Source organism: Neolamprologus brichardi, chromosome 12, assembly GCF_056152115.1.
Source record: "Neolamprologus brichardi isolate AB-2024 chromosome 12, ASM5615211v1, whole genome shotgun sequence".
Classification (NCBI taxonomy): domain Eukaryota; kingdom Metazoa; phylum Chordata; class Actinopteri; order Cichliformes; family Cichlidae; genus Neolamprologus; species Neolamprologus brichardi.
Genome location: NC_142115.1, coordinates 3460504 through 3481483, shown reverse-complemented (window position 1 = coordinate 3481483; position 20980 = coordinate 3460504). Strand labels below are relative to the sequence as shown.

Sequence of the window (20980 nt, the reverse complement as noted above, 5' to 3'; positions counted from 1 at the left end):
AAACGGAGTTTTAGAAAATATCCTCCCTGGCCGGAGTTTTTAAAAATCTCTGTTTTCAGTGACCAAAAACGCAGTTTACGTGTGGACGAAAGGTGCAAAGGCATAGAAAAATCTGCGTTTTCAAAATTACCCGGGTACGTGTGGACGTAGCCTAAATTTGTCTGTTTTCAGCAGAGACAACTTTATTGTGACGGTTTTGACAAGCTTCCATTCCTGCAGTGGCCACGATTCTGGGGTGAAATAACTTGGAAAAGAATGGCAGCTTTATGTTTTGCTACTTTATGTTTGATGCAGCATTCGTTACTTTTTTTGCTGAACCATGCACATGGATCAAAACACAATAAAGATGAAGCTAAAATCAAAAGAGTGAGTTGAATACTGGTAAAACTACAGGACTGAAGGGAAATGTTGAATCCATGCAATGCTTTTATCAGTCAAAATGAATGATTATGAATGGATAAAAACCTTGTAAACCCAGATTTTATTACTTCACAAATACATAATTGATTCCCTCTTTTTTCTTTTTCTTTAGGTAATTGCTTCAAAATTAGATTTTTGAAGGAGTTCTACACGTAGCCGTGTACTTAGAAATGCAACCTAATTATGTATTTGTTTTGCAAATGCTGCTGACTGACTGGCTGCATTAAAGTGTCCTACACTCTTTGAATGAGAACCTTAAAGAAGAGACAGCTAACACAGGCAGGTACTGGACAAGAAACAATCGCACTAGACAAAACAGCAAGTGGAGACTGTGACATGACCAGATGCCTTTGAAATGGCTGCTTTGAAGATGTTGACCAGGTCTGTGACCGTTCACCAACACTTGCAGTGTTCAGAACAACTTTGGCACTTCAACCTGCTACCAGGGCCATCAGTTTGCACTTGAATGTAGTCAAGTTGACAACTACTTGCAGCTGTTTATAATAATGTAGTAATAAGCTAGAATAAATCAGAAAAAGATCTGTGCTGGAAAACCTAAGATGCATGAGAAAATGACCAGAATACAGCCAGCAGAGCTGAGTCCCCTACTGCAAAGAAACACATAGAAGCTTGGCACAGCTGACTTGGATTTACTGAAATTTTCTGGCAATCGCTCTTCCTCTATAAATTGGACTGCAATCATGTGCAGGCGACCTGCACAATCCCTTTGCAATTAAAAGTGGTTACCAGGCTGGGTATCGTCACTGATTTCTATAACTGATTCGATTCTGATTCGATTCAATCGATTCAATTTTGACTCAGTCAAAAATATTGTCATTGTGATCATTTATCATTACATATCCATATTTTATATGTATATATAAAACAAAGCTGACACTCGTGAGACTTCACCATAGGTTTGAGCATCACAGCAGGTGCATTTGTGTCAAAGTAACTGAAGATAAAAAACACAGAAAACATGAAGATTTGTCTGGCCTGGCTTTCTATGGCAGATAACCGCCTTAAAATATTCTGCAGTAGAACAAAAACTGAGGAAAACCACGAATCAACATATGAACATTACCTAATGCTGCTGAAGCGAAGCAGAGCAAAGTTACAGAGGTTTAATTAGAGACACAGCTAAGCCGGTGCAGCCCCTTCTAGCTTCTGCCCGGTGGCTACTGGGTCACCCCTCGTCTGGGGATCCTCAGCCCTTTCCATGAGGGTGGCACGGATGCCCCTCCGGTGGTCCTCCTTTGGCTCTCGCACTCTGGGGCCTCTGGATGTCTGGGGCCTGGATCTCCTCCATGCCTGCTTCATGCCCTGGGGGGCAGGGCTATGGCTCTCTACATCCTCTTGCAGACCATTACATGGGGAAACCATTTGAATACAAGCGCGCCGATCCACACAGGTGTGCACACAGGTGTTCACTGTTTGTAGACTTAAATCACACCTTTCTTGGCTGCTACTTCAAAGCACATTGTGTGCTGTTGGTCCTGCGTGCTGCACAACAACATTCAATATTTAGTATTTACTGCTGTTTACACTTAGCTAGATTAATGCGATGGTGTTGTGTTTAGTATGTTGCTTTGTTTTTTTCTATTCTTTCTCTCTCAACAGGTGATCCCGGAGATATTTTTTCCCCCCTTTCTCACTGTCCCTCTCCCCTTCTGTTTTTCTTTTCCTTCCTCTTTCTTTCTCCCTTTCCTATCCCTCACTCATGTCTGTCCCGTCTGTAACAACTGAAAATAAAATCAAATAAATAATAAAAACAAAAGTCAATCAGATGGACCAATACGGCAATGTCATGATGATCCATTTGGCAAAATAAATCCATTGGGTATCCTTGTTGGTCTTCAGACAACAATTCTGACGGCTAAAGAACCAAATGGGACAGGCAAAAAAAAAAAAAGAGAGAGAGAGACAGCTAAGCGTTTTGCAATTTGGCATCATTTTAAAATGAGGCTTTCTTGTCTTTGATGAATTTGGATTGGAGAGTGACGAAACCTGCAGCTTCAGAATCTGTGAGATCGTCGTCGGGTCGCGCTTTGTGTTCATATCTTTTTGTGGCATGCGTTTACCTGCTCTTCAATCATTTGCTGTTTTAGCTGTTTGTCAGTTGATAAAACAGTTTTGTGAGCTTGAAGTTGAGATTCTGGCATTTCTGGCAAAACACATTTAGATTTCAAAATCGATTCAGGATTTGATGAATCACAATCGCTTTGTTCAAACTAAAATCGAGTCAAATTGGGAAATTGATTTTTAAAATCCACCCCTATTAGTCGCCCAGAGGTTGAGGACTTTGCATGTGCATACACTGGGCACCCAGTTGGTTATCGTAATTACTTGCAATCACTTGCTAAATGCAAAAATATTCATTTGAATCACGGGGCAGCCACCAATTGCTTCTAGCTGGATGGAGGTTGCTGTCCTATCTTTACTGTAGTGTGACTGAGCAGCTAGTAGGAAACATAGGTGAACACTATGAAGGCGAGACACATGGTCTAAAAAGCAGGAAAGAATAAAAAAGACAGGAAGCCAAGTTTATTTCAAAGGGAAATGACTGCAGAACACATGCCAACCCAATTAGCCCGAGCGTTCGTACTACTAAATAATAACAACTGTTCCTCGTTTGAAAATAATCCACTGACGAAGTCACTGGAGAGGTTTTGTTTACTACTACAGTCAAGCCGATATAATGAGACATGAGGTCAGACTCCATTCTCTCTGTTCGCTGACTTTTAAAGCCTCCCTCTTTAATGGTCGGCAGTTAGAGGCTTAGTGGGGAATGGAAATGTGCCAGTGGTGACTCCTGGTTTGCCTTCTTTTAGTATGTTATTTATGCGTCCTTTTCTTCTGCCAGCCTGAGGGAGGCAGGCTTGCTACTCAGTGCCAAGTGAGGAAGGGCCAAGCGTGGTCTGGAATCTAGTTCATTGTGACTCGCTCTCCAAACAGGAAAGCTTTGGGGAGATGAAGCTAAGCATCGTCAGCTGCTGTGGGCGCCGAGGAGTGGAGACCACTGAAGGATTTGCCCACATCGCCATGGAGACAGTAGTACACGGCAGTGTAGATGAGACAAATCCATCCCTGCTCCCTCCCCACTTTTTTTATGCTATTTTAAAACCTGGTGCTCAAGTGTTTACCCTCAGGGGTTTGCCATCACCTCAACCGTTACTCACGAACCCAAACACACATAAAAAACTCAGGAAAGTGTGGAACAACACATAAGAAAATACTAAAATATACCGTAGCATAAACAGACCAACAATTCAGACATGAATTTAAAAACTGCTCCATGAGAGAAGACAGCCAGAGATAAATAAAGTGGCTGTCTCAACTGAATAAGCAAACCATAAGATTGTTTTTTAAATTCCCTGTCCGAGAATAAACTTAGAGATGGATCCTGATACAAAAAACAAAAACATGTTGCAATAAGGAAATACTGTAACTGGCTAGATTTAAATTAAAGCTGTCAGTTAATGTTAAAGAACAAAGACTGACCTCAACAGAAAAACAACTATACTGGTATTTTTTAAAGAGAATTAAAATATATTATATTAATAAAACCGTGAAAGGTCTTACCACTGTCACTGTTGTCATCTACCAAGATGATCTCCTTCAGCAGGTGTGCCGGTGTGTGATTGACCACACTGTGGACGGAGCGCAGGATCACTGACAGAGCCTCATTCACAAAGATGAAGACTACTGAGATCTGAGGAAGGTCCTCTGGGTACGTCATCTGCTTACACCTGATAAAAGAAACGCAAAGATTATTCACCGATATTAAACCTACGCTGACTTTATTAACTGCATTTTTCCTTCAAAGGATTAATATGAATATATTAGAGAAGACAAAGAGTATATTCAAGAAGCGGTTGCTTGCTGCAAGGTAGATTGTGAGTTTTATACACACTGTTAAAAAAAAATCTTAAAAAACGGTAATATTCTGGCAGCTGGGGCGCCAAAATACTATCGTAAAAAATCAGAAAATAACTTCCTCATAAAAATACGGTTATTTCCAGTAATGACAATACAGTTTGTTGCGCTAATTTTACATGGGATTCTGCCTTTTCAAGTGATTTTAAACATTAAATTAGGAACATGTTAATGTGATTAAACAATGAAATTACCTATAAATAGGGAAAAAAACAAATCCTAAAAAAACAGTAATATTGCGGCAGCTGGGGCGCCAAAATACGACCGTAAAATAACAGAAAATAACTTTCTCATGAAAATACAGTTATTTTCAGTAATGAAAATAGAGTTTGTTGCGCTCATTTTACATGGGATTTTTCGAAGTGCTTTTAGACAGTAAATTAGGAACATTTTAACGTGATCAAACAATGAAATTACCTATAAACAAGGTCACTGAATGTGGCAATATGAATCATAATACGTAAATGTACAGAAATATACAGTTAACAGTTGGTTTAAATAATAATGGATTGCACGCCCTGGGACAGACTGACAGAGGTGAGGCTGCCATATCGCACCATCGGCCCCTCACCAGTAGGCGAAAAGTCTTGACCATGGACACAATACCGAGAGTGTCCGAGCCGGGGCTCGAACCGGCAACCTTCTGATCACAAGGCGAACCGCCAACTCTTAAACCACGATCGCCCTAAATAGCAGTGATAATAATACTTATGTGATGTAACACAAGCTTATAGGAATCATGTTCTATCAGCCCGTTCTCACTCCCGAGGTGTAACATGGTGACGTTTTGTCACGTCCTGCGGCGTTCCTGAGGAACGCGAAAGGAGATCTTCCGCGTCGCGCCGGGTTATGGATGAAATCCAGTGGAATGACACTGACGTTCCAGCCCTGTATTCTAGCCCTAAACCTAACCTTATCCCTAGGCCTAACCATAACCTTATTCCTGACCAGGACTTTAATGACGTTAAATAGCGTGTTTCGAAGTGATTTGAAGGAAAAGAGTGAACATGTGTAGATTGAGTCCAGACGGTTCTCATATTTTCTCATTTTTCCGAGGTCGTCATTTATTCACAGTCTATTTACGTAACTTTAATGATATTCTAGAAGAACAGAACAAAACTGTAACATGCAGTAAAATACTTTTATATTAGGATGTTTTCCTACAGCGCAGCCATACACGCGACCTTGTGGTTGTTAGTTCACATTCATTGGCCAATGCTTTGCATCATGTTATTATGTGTCCCAACATCCAATGGCATGTCACATTGTTTTCATGGCCACACCCTCACCCCAGGTGCAGAGGCCTATTTCTGTTCAGGAATGTTGTGAATACTTTGAGATTTACATTAATTGCAATTCCTACCTCTACATTTATTTTTTGAAATATATAATTAGCACAGCGTGGCCGTGCAATGTTTTATGTTTTTTTTTTTGTTTTTATTCCTATTAATTATATTTTCAATTGTTACTTCTGAATTATTGAATCAGACATAGATGACATGTAATTTTCAGCACAATTATAATTCAAATACTCCTTTAATTATTGATTATTCTCATTAATTTTCGATCATTTTATATATTTTTCCATAGTATTACATTTGAATTTAACAGATCATTCTCTCACATAACAGACAAATATTTGTGAAATGATGATACATTTCTGGATGTATTTTTACAATCTAAATATGCATATGTACAAAAAAATATATTTAAAAAACAAGTAAATTGTGTTTTACTATATTTACAGTGATGTTGTGTTATTTTACCTTTGACATGTAAAATCACAGTCTACCTATGTAAATGTAATGATATTCTAGTAAGACAGTACAAAACTGTAAAATATACAGTAAGATACTTTGACATTACTATTTTTTGGAACAATGCATGTATGTTAATGTGAGTCTACAGCAAGGAAAGGTTTGCTAAGTTTGAAAATTGTGGAGCCATCTCAGGAAGGCTGAAGCTGACACTTTGAAATGTTGTAGCAGGGAAATCACAGGAGTAAGTCGTGGTATTAATAATGGCTCTGGTCCATTTAGGTGTTCAGGTAAGCAAGGACAATGTCATGAGTTACAACCATATCAAAGGCTAAAAGGTTCATATCAGAGATGTTCGTGAGTTGAATGTGTGAACATCGGGCTCATTGTTTGCTTCTGCTGGTTGGATTTAAAAAAGAAGTTTTTCCCTTGAGTGAGTAAAATGCTCTGTAAAAGAGGAATTTTCATAGTGCAAACACTCTTATATTTCTCTCCGATGCACAACTATTTATCTCAAAGGCAGAGGAATAATAAATATTTTAATTTACAAATGACCCAGTTTTCATCTGCAAAAGAAAAGAAACTAAAGATAACAAAGAGACCACATGGAAAAACACACAGCACAGCCAGCCTACCAGAAACTGTAAGTATGACTTTGGTAACATGGAGAGTAAAGTTTGTTGTTATAGTAACCTTTCGGTGCCGATGGTACGATGAAGACAACACATCCTAGTAGAAGCAGGCAGCCAAAAGTCAAACTGACTGCGTTTTATCTCCGTTCTGCGTAATGGGAGAGTGCGTGCTGAATGTGAAGAAGCCAAATACATGAATAATAAAGAATCAGATTCAAAAACAACATACACAAAACAAATACTTCAAATACTGAGCGAAACAACGATTAGACAATTTAACAAAGTCTTTGACGGACGTTTTCAGGGAAAATAAAAGGACCTACTCTGGAGTGAGTACTTCTGAGAGTCCCTGAAAACTCAATGTTGATTGCTTTGACTTGGAACATGTGCCAGTTTGAAAAAAAGGGGGGGGAAAGCTACCTATTGGAACTAAGATAAAGAAAAACAGACTGCTGCTCATTCAAACATAATACCATCTGCCACAGAGGTGGAGAAAAAAGAAATAACATAAAATGAATGCAGGGTTGCACCTGTCACAAAATGATTACATCACTGAGTGAGTCAGAGCGATCTTATACTGCACAGAAAAAGGCTTACAGGGCCAATCAGGGTGTCTGCTCATGGTTCCTGCAGTAGAAAGGCTGCTGATATGTTCCTCCTCCCTCTCCCATTCAGCCTCCTTTCATCCTTCATAACCGCGGAGCCCTCCCTATCCATTCCCAACTTTCTGCCTCCTCCTCACACAGACTCCACAGCAACCCCTTTTGTACATCTGTGATTAGAGTCCTACATCGTGCCGCTACCGAGACTGACCCAATTATTAAAATGATCTGTGCGCTAGCGTCACTTGTTCTAAGTTCACACATTCTGTCACGATGCTGAGACTCTCCTCGGCTAATAATAGTTGTTTTCAAGTCTGGCAAACGTCCCTGTCATCTCCGGGAAAATACAGTATTCTCTGAAAGATGCACTGCGAGTTCGCAGTAAGAAATAACAGTGTTAACCGGACAGAAGCACTTAACTGATTCCTGTGGCAACTGTGAATGCACGCAGTCAGCATCTTGTGATTGCCCCCCCTCCACACGGCCCCAATTAGGCTCAGAATTCAATGCCTGACAAACACATTTCACTCACATCTGCTTTTATTTCCCCATGTTTCCACGTCCCTAATTCATTATGCGGGGATAATGAGGTGGCTATTATAACTGCTGTGGCTGAATTATTTACAAGAGCAGGAAACACTTGTAGTACTGTTCTGCGTCTGAATATTGATAGAAATGAACTACAGGGTAAACAAAACTATGATTCCCATTTAGCTTCAGTAAATCCTTCTCAGCCTTTAAAGTGTTTTGCTAAATACGACGACGGAGAGGCGCCAACGCTGCTGACATCATCCTTAGTTGTAAAAACAGTAATGAGAGCGGTGATATTTTCAGTTATCTCTATAGTCATGTAGTCAGACATATTACGACAGGCCACAAATGCTGGGACCTCCCAGATCAGCCGATCTTAGTGCCAGCTCACATTAGCCGACAGAGATGGGCAGTAACGTGTTACTGTAATCTGATTACTTTCTTCAAGTAACGAGTAAAGTAAGGGATTACTATTGCAAAAACGGTAATTAGATTACCGTTACTTTCCCGTAGGAACGCCGCGTTACTGCGATACTAAAACAGTGATTTTTTTTGCGAGAATGTCTCATGACAGTAACGTAAGCGAGTGCGACGTTCGTGACAACAGCTGTGTGCAGATCAACAATGGATCATATATCGAGTGCAGAGAGAGTATGAGCGTGCAGCGTTTAAAGCGTGGAAGTACTGACCTTACTTTGAGTTTGATTCCATAAAAAGTGACAAAAACATTAGTGTCCGTTGTGCGTGGGAAGAAAACTTCTTTTTACAGCGAAAAAAACCCCTAAACTTCCAAACAAGCACTGAGTGCGCAACGACATAATGTGAAATTCACAGATACTGCCGTATCCTTCCACTGACCGCTGCGGCACACCTGCACCAGGGTAAACCTCCGCCTATCCCGCTCCTGCTTTACAGGTGAAAATAGAGCAACAGGACCGCTGAGTCTGTGACTTTATTTATTTTCTGCTGTGTTTTACTTGCATCTATTTGAAAGACTGAGTGTAAACACAAAAAAATATTTTATTTTATGTGCTGGAATGTGCAGAAAATAGGTTTAAATGTTAAACAAATTTCTTCCAGTCAGAGAATGTTGCAGATAATTAAATTTTTGCTTGATGCATAAAGTTAAAAGATTAAAACTAACAAAACAAGTTTTAAAAAGAGACTTTTCCATTTGATTACATTTTGTATGATGGATTATGTAGAAAAAGTAGAATTGGGCTGAAAGATCTATCACTTTATCACCTATTCAGGTTGTAAATCGTGTTTTTAAAAAGTAACTAAGTAACTAATTACTTTTGAAAATAAGTAATCAGTAAAGTAACGGGATTACTTTTTTGGGGAAGTAATTAGTTACTGATTACTTTTTTCAAGTAACTTGACAACACTGTTAGCCGATGGCTCAGCTGATGCATCCAATTAGACCTCATCTAGGGTGCACTATTTAAGTTGTTTACCTGTCTTATCTGTAAGCTGGTTACGGCCTGCTCTTCCCACTAGATCCAAATATAACTTACTGAAAAGGAAATAACAATTTTCTATCGGCTCTAGTTGTCCGGACAAAAAAAGGTGAAGAAAAAAAAGGTATGTTTGCTGCTCGTCCACTCTTGCTGTGAGCTGCCTCTCTGCTGGTGCTCGGCTTTCTAATACCCCTGTGAACCAGAATGTCACTTTGACTCAGCAGCATCCGTGGGGTCAGGCCACAGAGGGATGGCCACATAGCAGATGGAGCCCGGCATGGTGCTATAGTTACATCCTTGTTCCACCCAGTGGAAGACTCCTGGTGCTCACTGCACAGCCACTGAGTGTCTGTGTGTGAGTGTCTGTGTGTGAGTGTGTGTGTGTGTTTGTGTGCGTGTTATAACAATGAGAACTGGCAAAGGAAGACGTAGCAAATATGTGGGATGGCACAGCAGATGGCATCTTATTTACTTGTGAAGTTATATAGTAAATGCTTTCCATATCTTTCTAAAATAAATAAAAAAGCGTTTCTGAAAGGTCGTCTTCTATTTACCTTCATCCACTTTGCATTTTTACTTTGCATATCTGTTGCATGCTCTCCGTATCACATCTTAGTATAGTGAATATAAATTTTGGAAAAAGTTAAACTTTTTAATGCCTCTCAACTTTAAACTGCAAGTTTGAACTGAAGTCTGAGGTCTAAATGCAAAATATCGCATGTGCTATCACTGGACATATAAACTGTTCAGCCACGGCATTAAAAAACAGACGTTTTATGAATGTTAACTATCTTGCTAGAATGTCCAGCTGGCAAACTCATCATTCATGTGACACCTACCCATCCACAGCGATGGTACCCCTGGACAGCGGCACCATCACCGCGCTTTAGCTCTGTTCCTTGAACACAACAGAAAGCTCAAGGGTTTTGACCCAGCCTCCCCAAACTCCCCAGATCCCAGTCCAATCATGCTTTCACTGGATGCGCTGAAACAAGCCCTATTCACTGTCAGTTTCCCAGTGACAGACACAACAGGATACCCCATGAGGTCCCAGTCAATTCCCTCATGTGTCACGGCTGTTTTGGCTGCACAAAAGAGACCTACACAATATCAGGTTCTAATGTTCTGGCTGATATGTGTAGAAATAAGAAAGAAATAAGGGACAAACATAGAATAAGACTAGCCTTATGTCAAAAACAGAGATATGCATGAAGATGGGATGGGCGTGACACATAAATTAAATGGACAGGATACTGTTGAGTGCATTTGTGCAGGATTATTGTTGGGAAGAAGCATTTAGAAACGACTTTTCCTAAACATAACAGAGTCGTTTTTAGTGATTAAAAACTAAACCAAACAACCAGTGAAAACGAAGAACAAAAACAAAATTAATTGGCCGGCATGATGTTGGATTTCTCTTTTTTAATCTGGGTTTATTTGAGAAGCAACTGTAGTCTTTATGAGATGTTTTTCAATACTGATTTCTTTTTATTCACAGGAATTATAACCAGCTGAAGCTTCTAGCTGTTCATGTTTGCTTCTCTTGACTTGTAAAGCTTGACGTCACGCTCTGTTATCGACCACACCCATTTCCACAGCTACATGTATTTGACAGCAGAGCTCATAAAAGGACGACCAAGCCACAGAGTGTTTATGATGAAGCGCTCTGTGTATTTTCATGCTTTAAGCTCAATTCTTGTGTTTTGTTTACGAGTAAATGCACGAACGTTTCGATTGATAACCCCTCCACTGTATCATTGCAGCCCTTCCCTGTGCATTTGTGCTCAGAAACTCCTTTGTTCCCTCTCGCAGCTTTCTCTATTGCCTCTCTCAGTCTGCCCTGCCAGGTCTATAAATACAAGAACAAATCTGGCAATGAGCTCGAGGAGGGTTCTTTTGTGCCGCAGCTCTCCGTTGCAGAGACACAATTAAAGCATGACAAATTTGCAAAACAAAGTAATGCATATTTCACACCTGCCAGTCATATATGCAGTGCTGAGATTGTGTTTAATGAACATTACCAGAGTAATCTTGAAAATGTCACGGGCAGCATGGCTGCTTCGAGTTGAGACGTGGCGCGAGGGTGGATTTCAGTGTCGACATCGTAAAGTGATATTGTAGTTCCATTGCCCTAGTTACTGGATCCAATTTAGGGCATCGCTCAACCTTAAATTTGTACCTGTCTAGAGTAGCGGGGAAGCCTTGTAAAGCCGTAACAGGATGAGCGATCGACTCATCTGTTAGTAATGGGACTGAGCTCACTGGCCAGCTCTCATAATTTGACCCGGAACAAGCTTTGACAGAAACAGAGTGCCAGATTAAGATGTATTCCTATCACACCTCCCCCTTTTCTCCTTCTCCAGCAGCCTGCAGCCCCGGCCACTCCATCTGACTTTCTCCCCGCTGGCCGCTCTTATTTGCTGTGTAATTTCACATTAACCTCCCATAACCCGCGCATCGCAGGCAACACCAAAGCAACTTTCCAATCTGCGAACACTCCTCCCTGAAAGATAATAGTTTGCTTTGTCATTTTTCTGCCCCCCCACCAACACTCCACTCACGCCGACCCCCGCCCGCCATCCGGGCGATAAACTGTAACACTGGAAAGAGCATCAATTTGCAGCAGGAGCTTCTGCACCGCGGAGACCTTATGATCCCATTCTGCAGTATCAGACGCTTAGGAGATGAGGTAAGCCTGTTTCTGCAGCCTCCCTTGCTGGTTATCACCCTCCCACAGGCGGGCAAACGCAAGATGTGGGGTCCTCGGGAAGAAGGGCACGCGTTACGCTTCGATGCGGTTTTAGTTTTAACGACTATTTCGACAAAACAGAAATCAAATCAGCAAAGTGACAGTAAAGATAGAGGTGAGATTTGGAGTAATTGAATAAAAATCCTCACGTATAACAGGAGGGTATATATATATATATATAAATATATATATATATATTTGTTTGTTTGTTTTCTGGGCATCAGTAATCTCTCTAGCTTGTCTGCCTTTATCGCTTTGTTCTCCACAGCCCAATGAGCTGTTATACTTAAGCCTCCCAAGGACGGCGAATGGCAGGTACAAAGTCACATAAAATAGAGCCTACTTAAGTCCTTTGGTATTTCAGTTAAGAATGTCCCTCGCAGAAAGAAGGGCAGAGAGAAGAAATACAGACTAGCAGGTGGCGAGCGGGGATTACAGGTTTTTGTGAGAGACACAAACGCTGCCGTATTATTATGAATTGGTTTTGCTGTTGACAGGCGGGTTTAAAAAGAGACGGCTTGGAAACGTGTCGATTCTTTTGGTTATGGTGATGGACTTTGCTTCCCTGTAGTCATCAAAGTCCTCTCTGCTCAATGGCTTCTGCTCAATTAAAAGCCCATTAGACAGGAAGTGCCTGGTTCCTGCATTTAACCTCACTTCGGTACTGCGGCAGTCACCTTTTGCCGGCAGGATATAATTACTGAATCTGAATTAGAAATCAGAAATATGTAACTCCGTACAAGGCTGGTGCAGCCACCTAAAGCAGGAAGCCAGTGGTCCTTTCTTTAATAGGTTTTTATACCTAAACCTCCCAATACTTTCCTGATGCAGCGATCACTAAACTCTCTGAAACAGACAAACTTACAAACTTTCTCACTCTGACAAACAGATCTGTTCAACTTCCTAGGCTTGATCAACACCTCTCTATTGCTGTATAAGAATTGTGTTTTGTTAGTGAGCAAGTTTAATCGAGAAGAACGAGTGAAACAAAATATTCCACCAAGTGGACGTGGGAGGGAAAAAGACAAGAAGCAAGCAGTTCCTTCAGCAATATTATGTTGGGGGAGAAAATGTGTCAGCAAAGCTGCACTGCACACACTACAGTGGATTTCATTTTACGTTTTAATTTAATAATTTCTCAGTGTAAAAATTTATAACTTTCCATAACAATAGATAATTTGAAAGGGGATTTGAGAATCACAGAGATAATAGATCAGACGATGGGTGTAGTAGAGGTTGGAACTAGAAAGACCTCGAGGAAGCGGTCTCTGTGTTTAGCTCTTTCAGTAAACTGCAGATCATCATTATAATGTCAATCAATATAACTGTCTCTCAATAAGATACACAGACTACAAGTTAACTAAGATGAAGAGCTTCATGCTTTTATAAAGTTTGGTCAGCGAAAAGAAGGTGAAGTGGTTACACAACCACAGAGTCCGTGTAGGGAGGATACAAAGATGAAAATCCTGTATATTTTTTACTGTATTTAATCAACCTAATGTATATTGTTTTTGAATCTGTAACAAACAGAAATGAAACAGACACATGAATATTATTCCCGTACAGTATTTCCTAACATTTGAGCTATGTAGTCGACCACTGGTATGATTCAAGGCATGTGTCTATTGGTTGTGACAGGTGACTGACACTAACCATATGTCGTGTTACTAATAAAGTCAAAAGAAGTGATATGTGTGTCAGTGTTTAGACAGTTTTGCTGAAAATGTAATTTCTGTCACAAAAAGACCCAAAGCACGCCAAACTTTACTGCTTCATATCTGTCCTCTGATCCTAAAACAAGCTCAGGAGCTGCAAACGCAGTAAAAAAAAAAAAAAAAAGATTCAGCATTATTCATTATCATAATTATTGCATTATTAAACTGCAACTCAACCTTTAACAACGAGTAACAATTACCAGGTAGAAACACGAGGCAAAAAGTCTTTTATTATAATATTAACACGAGATAGTTGCTAGGTGTTAATAATTTTTCATTAACTGTAATCACACGCTGCAGAGAAACAATAAGTAGGACAAAAGCACCAACTACTTTCTGATTTGTGGATTGATGTATACAATGTTCTCCAGGTCACTGCTTATATAAGTTTATTAGATTGAGGCTACGTTCACACTGCAGGCGAAAGCGCATCAAATCCGATTTTTTTGACCCTATGCAACTCATATCCGATCATGGTCTGACAGTGTGAACGGCACATATCCGATATTTTCAAATCTGATCTGGGTCACTTTCGTATGTGGTTCTGAATCCGATACATATCCGATGTTTTAGAAAGCGACTGCTGTGTGAACGGTCATGTCGCATTAAATCCGTCTTTTACGTCACTGACACGAGACAGACGCCAATTATCAGCGCCAGAGAAGACATCGTGAATGCTTCCTGTCCATCCGGTGAAACTGTTGGGAAGACAACGTTGGAGAAACGTGAACATTTTATTTGTACTGTATAATCTGCAGATTCTGACAGAAATCTGCAACTATCCTTTGAAGCACCGCTCCTCTAAAACAGCAATAAGGATCATTATTAGGTTATTTACATTATTATGTCAATAACAAAATAACTTAAAGCAAAAATTAGGAAACGTAAAGTCCGAAGTCTTTATATTAAGGCCATCAGTCAAACAATACTGTTTGCTCTGGGTCTAAACAGAGCGTGTTGTGTGTGACATCTTCTTTTGCGCTTTGAGCGTTCACACTAGAGAGCGTTTGCTGTCGCATTTTATTTGTAGTGTGAACGAGCAGACAAAAAAATCGGATTTGATCAAAAAATCGGAATTGAGCATTAAGACCTGCAGTGTGAACGTAGCCTTAGTGCACATTACAGCAACTGAAGTCTTAGTCATACATCCAGTTCTAGATTAGCTTTGGTGTCACACCACTTTAAAAGGGGGACTAGAACAAGGTCCCTGCTCTAAAGCAGTGCAGCGGTGTAGTCTGAGGCAGAAATCTCCTCAAAGGCTTAAAAAAGCTGAAAACTTCTGGACAAAAACACTAGAAAGACAACGTGTGAAGGCAGCAAAGAAATCCACAATCACTAGTGCCACAACAACGCTGGCTGTTGCAGTGTTGTGTTGATTGCACACGCAATATTTTATCCCTCCAAACAATTCCTTCACATGCTCAGAGCACCGCTTCGATGTTTCTATTGTTCTCCAAAGTGCGACTTCACTGACATAAACAGAAAAGGAAAAAAAAACTGCATTCACTTCCCACTGCATTGATTTTCATGCAGTTTCTAAAATAAATAAAAATGACAAAAGCTTTATCTAGTTTGACATCGTGTATTTATTTTTGGAGTCTGAGAATGTCTTTGTGTATGTGGGTATATGAGGGTGACGAATTGTGAAAATACATGCATTAATATATGGACACATAAACACAGGTAGAGAAAGAGGAAAGCGGATGAAGACAAGCTGTCAGAATCTGGTCCATGATGGAAGTAGCACAAAATCCAAACACCAATAAGCATCTGAATAGGGGGTCATATGATTGTTGGGTTTTTCTCTGTTAGTGATGGTAAATTTGATTCTTTTTACTGAATCGAGTTTTAATGAGTCACTCACCAAAGTGAATCGGATTTTTTGAGTCATTTGATTCACTGAGTCAGTCGACCAGAGAGTGCAAAAAATGTACATTTTTACTCAAACTTAATTTGTTTCTCTTTTCATGTAAATCCTACTGCTAAGATGAATGATTCTAAAAGAAAACAACTATTTTATAGACCAAAAACATTTCTAAAATTAAGCAATTTTCTATCAAAATTGCTTAATAAACTTTTTTTTTTTTTTAATTTTATTAGTATTTTCCTTAAATGTGTTAAATATATATTTTCTCATCTAAATGTCCACTGAGCTGTGAGCCAGGGGGCGGTAATGCGCCTTAACATTGGTTGCCAACCAAGAAGAAGAAGAAGCTGTGAGCCAGGAGGGAGGGGGTGAGCGAGTCCTGAGTGATTCGCTTACGCTTACGATTCAGCACAGGAGGGAGGGGGTGAGCGAGTCCTGAGCGATTCGCTTACGCTTACGATTCAGCACAGGAAGGGAGGGGGTGAGCGAGTCCTGAGCGATTCGCTTACGCTTACGATTCAGCACAGGAAGGGAGGGGGTGAGTAGCTCAAATGTGCTGTTAGCATGTTAGCAGAGCAATGCTACTGTGAACCGAGGAGCTATTTTCTTGATGTGAGCTTCTACTCAGGGTTTTTTCTTCCAGTTCGGAGCAGAAATTTTTTTGTTAAGATACTGGATGTTGTGTTTTTCTCCACAATTTTAATTATAAGCTAGATACATTGCTGCTAACAGCAACAGGGATGAGTCAGTAAGTCAGTTGGGCTTGTGAATCATGATTCATGAGTCAGTAAAGTGATTCTCGAGTATTGAACGATTCGTTCATGATTCGCGCATCACTATTCTCTGTATCTATGAAGCGCCTTGAGGCGACTTTTGTTGTGGTTTGGCACTATATAAATAAAATTGAATTGAATACTAACAGTAATAAAGGCAGCATCATTTGAAACTGGAAAGCAAACCATCCACACACACACTTTTTTTTTTTTTATCTTGCAGCCCTCCAACAACCAGCCAACCCTTTTAATTAAAAAAAAAACAACAGCCTTTCATAAAACCTCTCTATTCCAGAGGCTGTCCTAGCTAACTTTATTAATTAATAAGCTCTTTTTAACCCAATCTCCTCCTTCCCACTCCACTCTTGTCTAATTTTTCTGGGCGTGAAAAAGAACCTAAAACAAAGCAGCATGGATGAAATCATGAGCTATCCACACTAAAATCCTCTCTGGGCTGTCAAATTTCCTCTCTGTGTTTCTGTCACCATTGTTCTTTGACATTGTCAGATATCAACACCACTCACAGCCCCGATTATCCCCCAAAACCCAAGCCATCTCCTCCACCTCCTATTGTTTCACAACTATAATTCACTTTCTAAATATAAAACATAACATCAAAAAAGGAAAATTAAGGCTCTTTGTTGGGTGTCAGCTGGGTTTCTTTTGCAAAGAAAATAAAATCTACATTTTAACATTAAAACAGCTCAAATGTTGCTTTCATCTTATTGCACTTCCTGTCATATTAGGCATGTCTAGCAATGTGCTTTCATGTCACTTCCCATAAATACAGTAGAAATGTACTTTTTTGCAAAATTCTATTATATATTATTAGGAAACAAAAGTAGCTGGATTATGAGGCTCCTCATTTAAATTTGGGGCAAGTTTACTACATGCCATGTGCTAATAGGACATTCAGAGCAGTCAGTGCAAAATTAATGATATAAACCACAGGAATTTCTCCCGCTGGTTGCCATTAAATTTACAAGAGTGACATTCGCAGTTTTCTATTTAATATGAAAACTGGCATGAGACAGTTTCTGTCCTACATGGCACCTCATCAACTCGCCTACAGCAGGTACTAAGTGCAGAGGGTCCAGTGTCTTGTGGAAGAAGTCCTGACAATACATAATAGTACACTTTGAGGGAACATGCTGCGTCTCACCTTAAGCTTATACGTGCATGCTGGCAGTGGAATGGGCTTTTTATCTTGACGTGATTAGCTAGTTTGTTTCCAAAACCTCCTTCAATCCCTAATACTAAGCAATCACTGTAGCATCCCCGGTTGAAAAGATGGTCTCTCAAACTGATGGTTCACAATCCTTTTATTAAACAGCCGTGTATGTGAACACACCGTAAGAGCTACAACATACAGAATAAAAGACTATTAGTAAATCAAACAGTGTGTTACCTTTAACCTTTTGACTTATTCATTAATCACAAATTAATTCTCTTTACCTTACAAAACAAATAACACTAAAACTTGTAAATTATTGCATATAACAGGGAAATCGTTGCATCGCTGCCTAAACATGACGAGGTACATTAGCACCCTCTAGTGGGTGAAAACTAGTAGCGGTCAGCAGCTATATGCTCCGTAAAACAACAAAATACATATCTACAGGACAAACTTTGTTACAAACCTTGTTCCCTCATCAACCAGGTGCTAAGAAACTGCTTTCAACTCAGTGTTGCACCTTAATAGCCATTCTTTTTCCCCATTCCCGTCTGTGCATTAAAACTCGCGCTTCTGCTATATGGTTTACGCCACTTAATTTACGGCACCTTGTCGCTCTGTGGCTTTCAAAATAAAAGCATCCACTCCAACAATATAATAGGCTGTATCCTTAAAGGCCGCATTTTAAGGCCGATTATGTCACAGCGACGCCACGAAGGCTGTCCCAATTCAAAGGCTGCTCGAAATGCGTCCCTCAAATGCGTCCTTAATTTCCCTGAATTTTTAGGACGTGGCGGTGTAGACTTCGTGGCCCAACATATCCCAGAATGCATAGCGCGGCGGTGGGTGTGGATAATTTCGCCGAAAAAAACGGCGGATGAGGGGCACCGGAAGAGTAAACTTTAAGTAAGTACTGAATATTATGTCACTTATTTATGTGCAAATGTTTAATAATAAAGAACATTAAAACATTACTGTTGGCCACATGTCTGCAAAGTTATGTGACATTAGTGACGTTTGTACTAACTTGGTTTTAAAGCCTTTACTTTAAAATATACGCCGTTCAATAGTCGACCTTAATCTCACAGAGAATGATCAAAGCTCATGTAGAAACAAACAAACAAATGAACAAAAGATTTTCTCCTTCATTTCTGTCAAACAAAGCTGTATGAAACGTTTCCAGCTGTTAGTATCATGGTTGCTAGGTAACCTGGGCAGCGCAACGGAGGCTAGACCGTCCCATTTCAGAAGCCTCGCACTTCCGGCCTTAGCGGTCTTTAAGTACACGGCCCTTGAGGATCGTTGAGGCTGCGTACTTTAAGGCTGCAGACCCTGAATTGGGATACAGACATGGTCACTCATAACTTTACAAAACACTTTACAAAATATTAATGAGGTCATTTACAATCACCGAGCAACTACTGAAGGTTAAAAATGGTCCAAATTCTTTTGACTCCAGTGAAATGATCAATGTGCCATTTTTTCCAGGTGTAACAACAAAGCATAATGTCTAGGCATACACTAACAAGATGATTTGGTAGCTTGAGTTCGTTAGATGTTACGTCAGCTAGCTAGTTGACATCAAAGATTATATAACGTCAGAAAACCAAAAAAAAAGAAAAATGTGCAGCACTGCTACATCTATCGATCTAAAAAAAAATATGAGCTAAAACTATATAACAGCGCGCTATAGAGGCTTAGCTAAGTTCGGCTAGTTGATATAATGATCTGTTACTTCATTGCTAGCTTCCACAGACTCTATGCATCCATCCATTCTCTTCTGCTTCAGAGGTGAGAGGTGTGGTACACCCTGGACAGTTTGCCAGTCTATTGCATGACTATATACAAAATCTGTGTAATCTACAGAGCTATTATATGGCTAATATACATTTACAGTTAAATTGCTCTGAAAAGCAAACATGCTAAAGGTTGCTGCACCTGGGTTCCTGAACAGCACAGAGCAATACCATTTTATGGCAGGAAAAAAAGACACAAAACAGGAAAAACATCAGCTAAGGCGAAGATCCAGGGGGTCAGTATTTAATATGTGGAAATGCTACAACTTAGCCTAAGACTGTTTCTTTGTGAGGTGTTTAAATTTTTGATGTTCGGGACAGAGTGAGCCTGGAGGCTGTAGTGTACACTGTGAGCTTTTAAACCCTTAGCTTAAAGACATGCTACACATAAATACCGCTGACACAAAGCTGTCTATTCAAAAACATCTAAAACAGTGGAGGCCTGCACCCAGAAGCTGAGTCAACTCATATGGTCGCTATTTATTTTACTGCTGCATGCATGAAAAAGAAAATATGTAAAATTAAGAACACATCCACACGTGACTTTCTGATTTTAAGAAAGTATTACAAAGACATGACTGTTCCCTGCACTTTTGACCTCACCTGAACCTGCAAGAAGCTCTTGCAAAGTCCACTAATCCTCAGCCTCAGGCTATATTTGTAGAGTTTATCAATTCTAACACTAGTTGCATGACGGTCTGTTTCAACTTTGCACAGTAAATGTCGCAGAGGATAAGCAAAACATAAATAAATAAATAAAAGAAGTGGACGAGGAAAAATGCACAGTGCACTCAATGGTAATGTTCTGCCTTACATTTCATGCAGTAAAAAAATAAAGCCAACCAAACCTAAAACAAGTCTTTTTTTGAAGGCTACAGAGCCAGCCACAGGGGGAAAGAAACAGGTGTAGAGCTGTAGCTGGAAGAAGAATGTACATGGCATAAAATGAGCAGAAACACAGGCAGACATACTTCTTAGGCCTGTAGTCTGGGATGCTCCTGTCCAGGGAGATACGATCACTGAGCTGAGCATTGTAGCCATACTCCTCGTACTTCCTCTCGGCATCGCGGCTATCTTCTCCCAGAGTGGCAGCAGCTCCCCCCTGGCCGAGGCCTCCGGGCCCTTCTACCAGCCCCATGGGCTTTGCTAAACCTGCCAGGAAAATAACACATGCGACAGACAATTATACAGATGTAGCCATGAATTCCAACACACATATACAGACACAGAGCAGACATAGAGAGGTGAGAAGAGGGGGCAGGTGATTGACATTGCCTAGCAGTGTGAAGAAACCGGTGCACAGCAGCTCTGAGACCCAGCGGGGTTCATCCATAGGGTACCATTACAGTGTCTGTCAATGAAGAAGCTGCAAAACACCGACACAGACGTCACAGGGAAGAGCAAAGAAGCTGAGAGACACCGTGGCAGAACGGCCAACTCTACAACAGACACCAGACAGAATTTATACACAACTTTAGGTCACATATGGAACAGCAGGCATGAAACTGTCAGCGGTTAATCAAGTGTGAAAGGAAAAACTCTCTGAAACCCACACTGAGAAGGATAAT

The 20980-nt window shown here is 40.3% G+C and overlaps 1 protein-coding gene across 1 annotated transcript in view; it reads right to left on the bottom strand.

Annotated features, from left to right (window-relative positions):
- galnt9 (polypeptide N-acetylgalactosaminyltransferase 9) overlaps nt 1-20980 on the bottom strand; it is a 120040-nt gene that overhangs the window by 83789 nt on the left and 15271 nt on the right. Inside the window, exons 2-3 of the mRNA XM_087848892.1 lie at nt 20384-20564; nt 4003-4169 (exon numbers count right to left, since the gene is read on the bottom strand). Coding sequence (XP_087705018.1) covers nt 4003-4169; nt 20384-20564 — 348 coding nt within the window. The remainder of the gene's footprint in view (nt 1-4002; nt 4170-20383; nt 20565-20980) is intronic.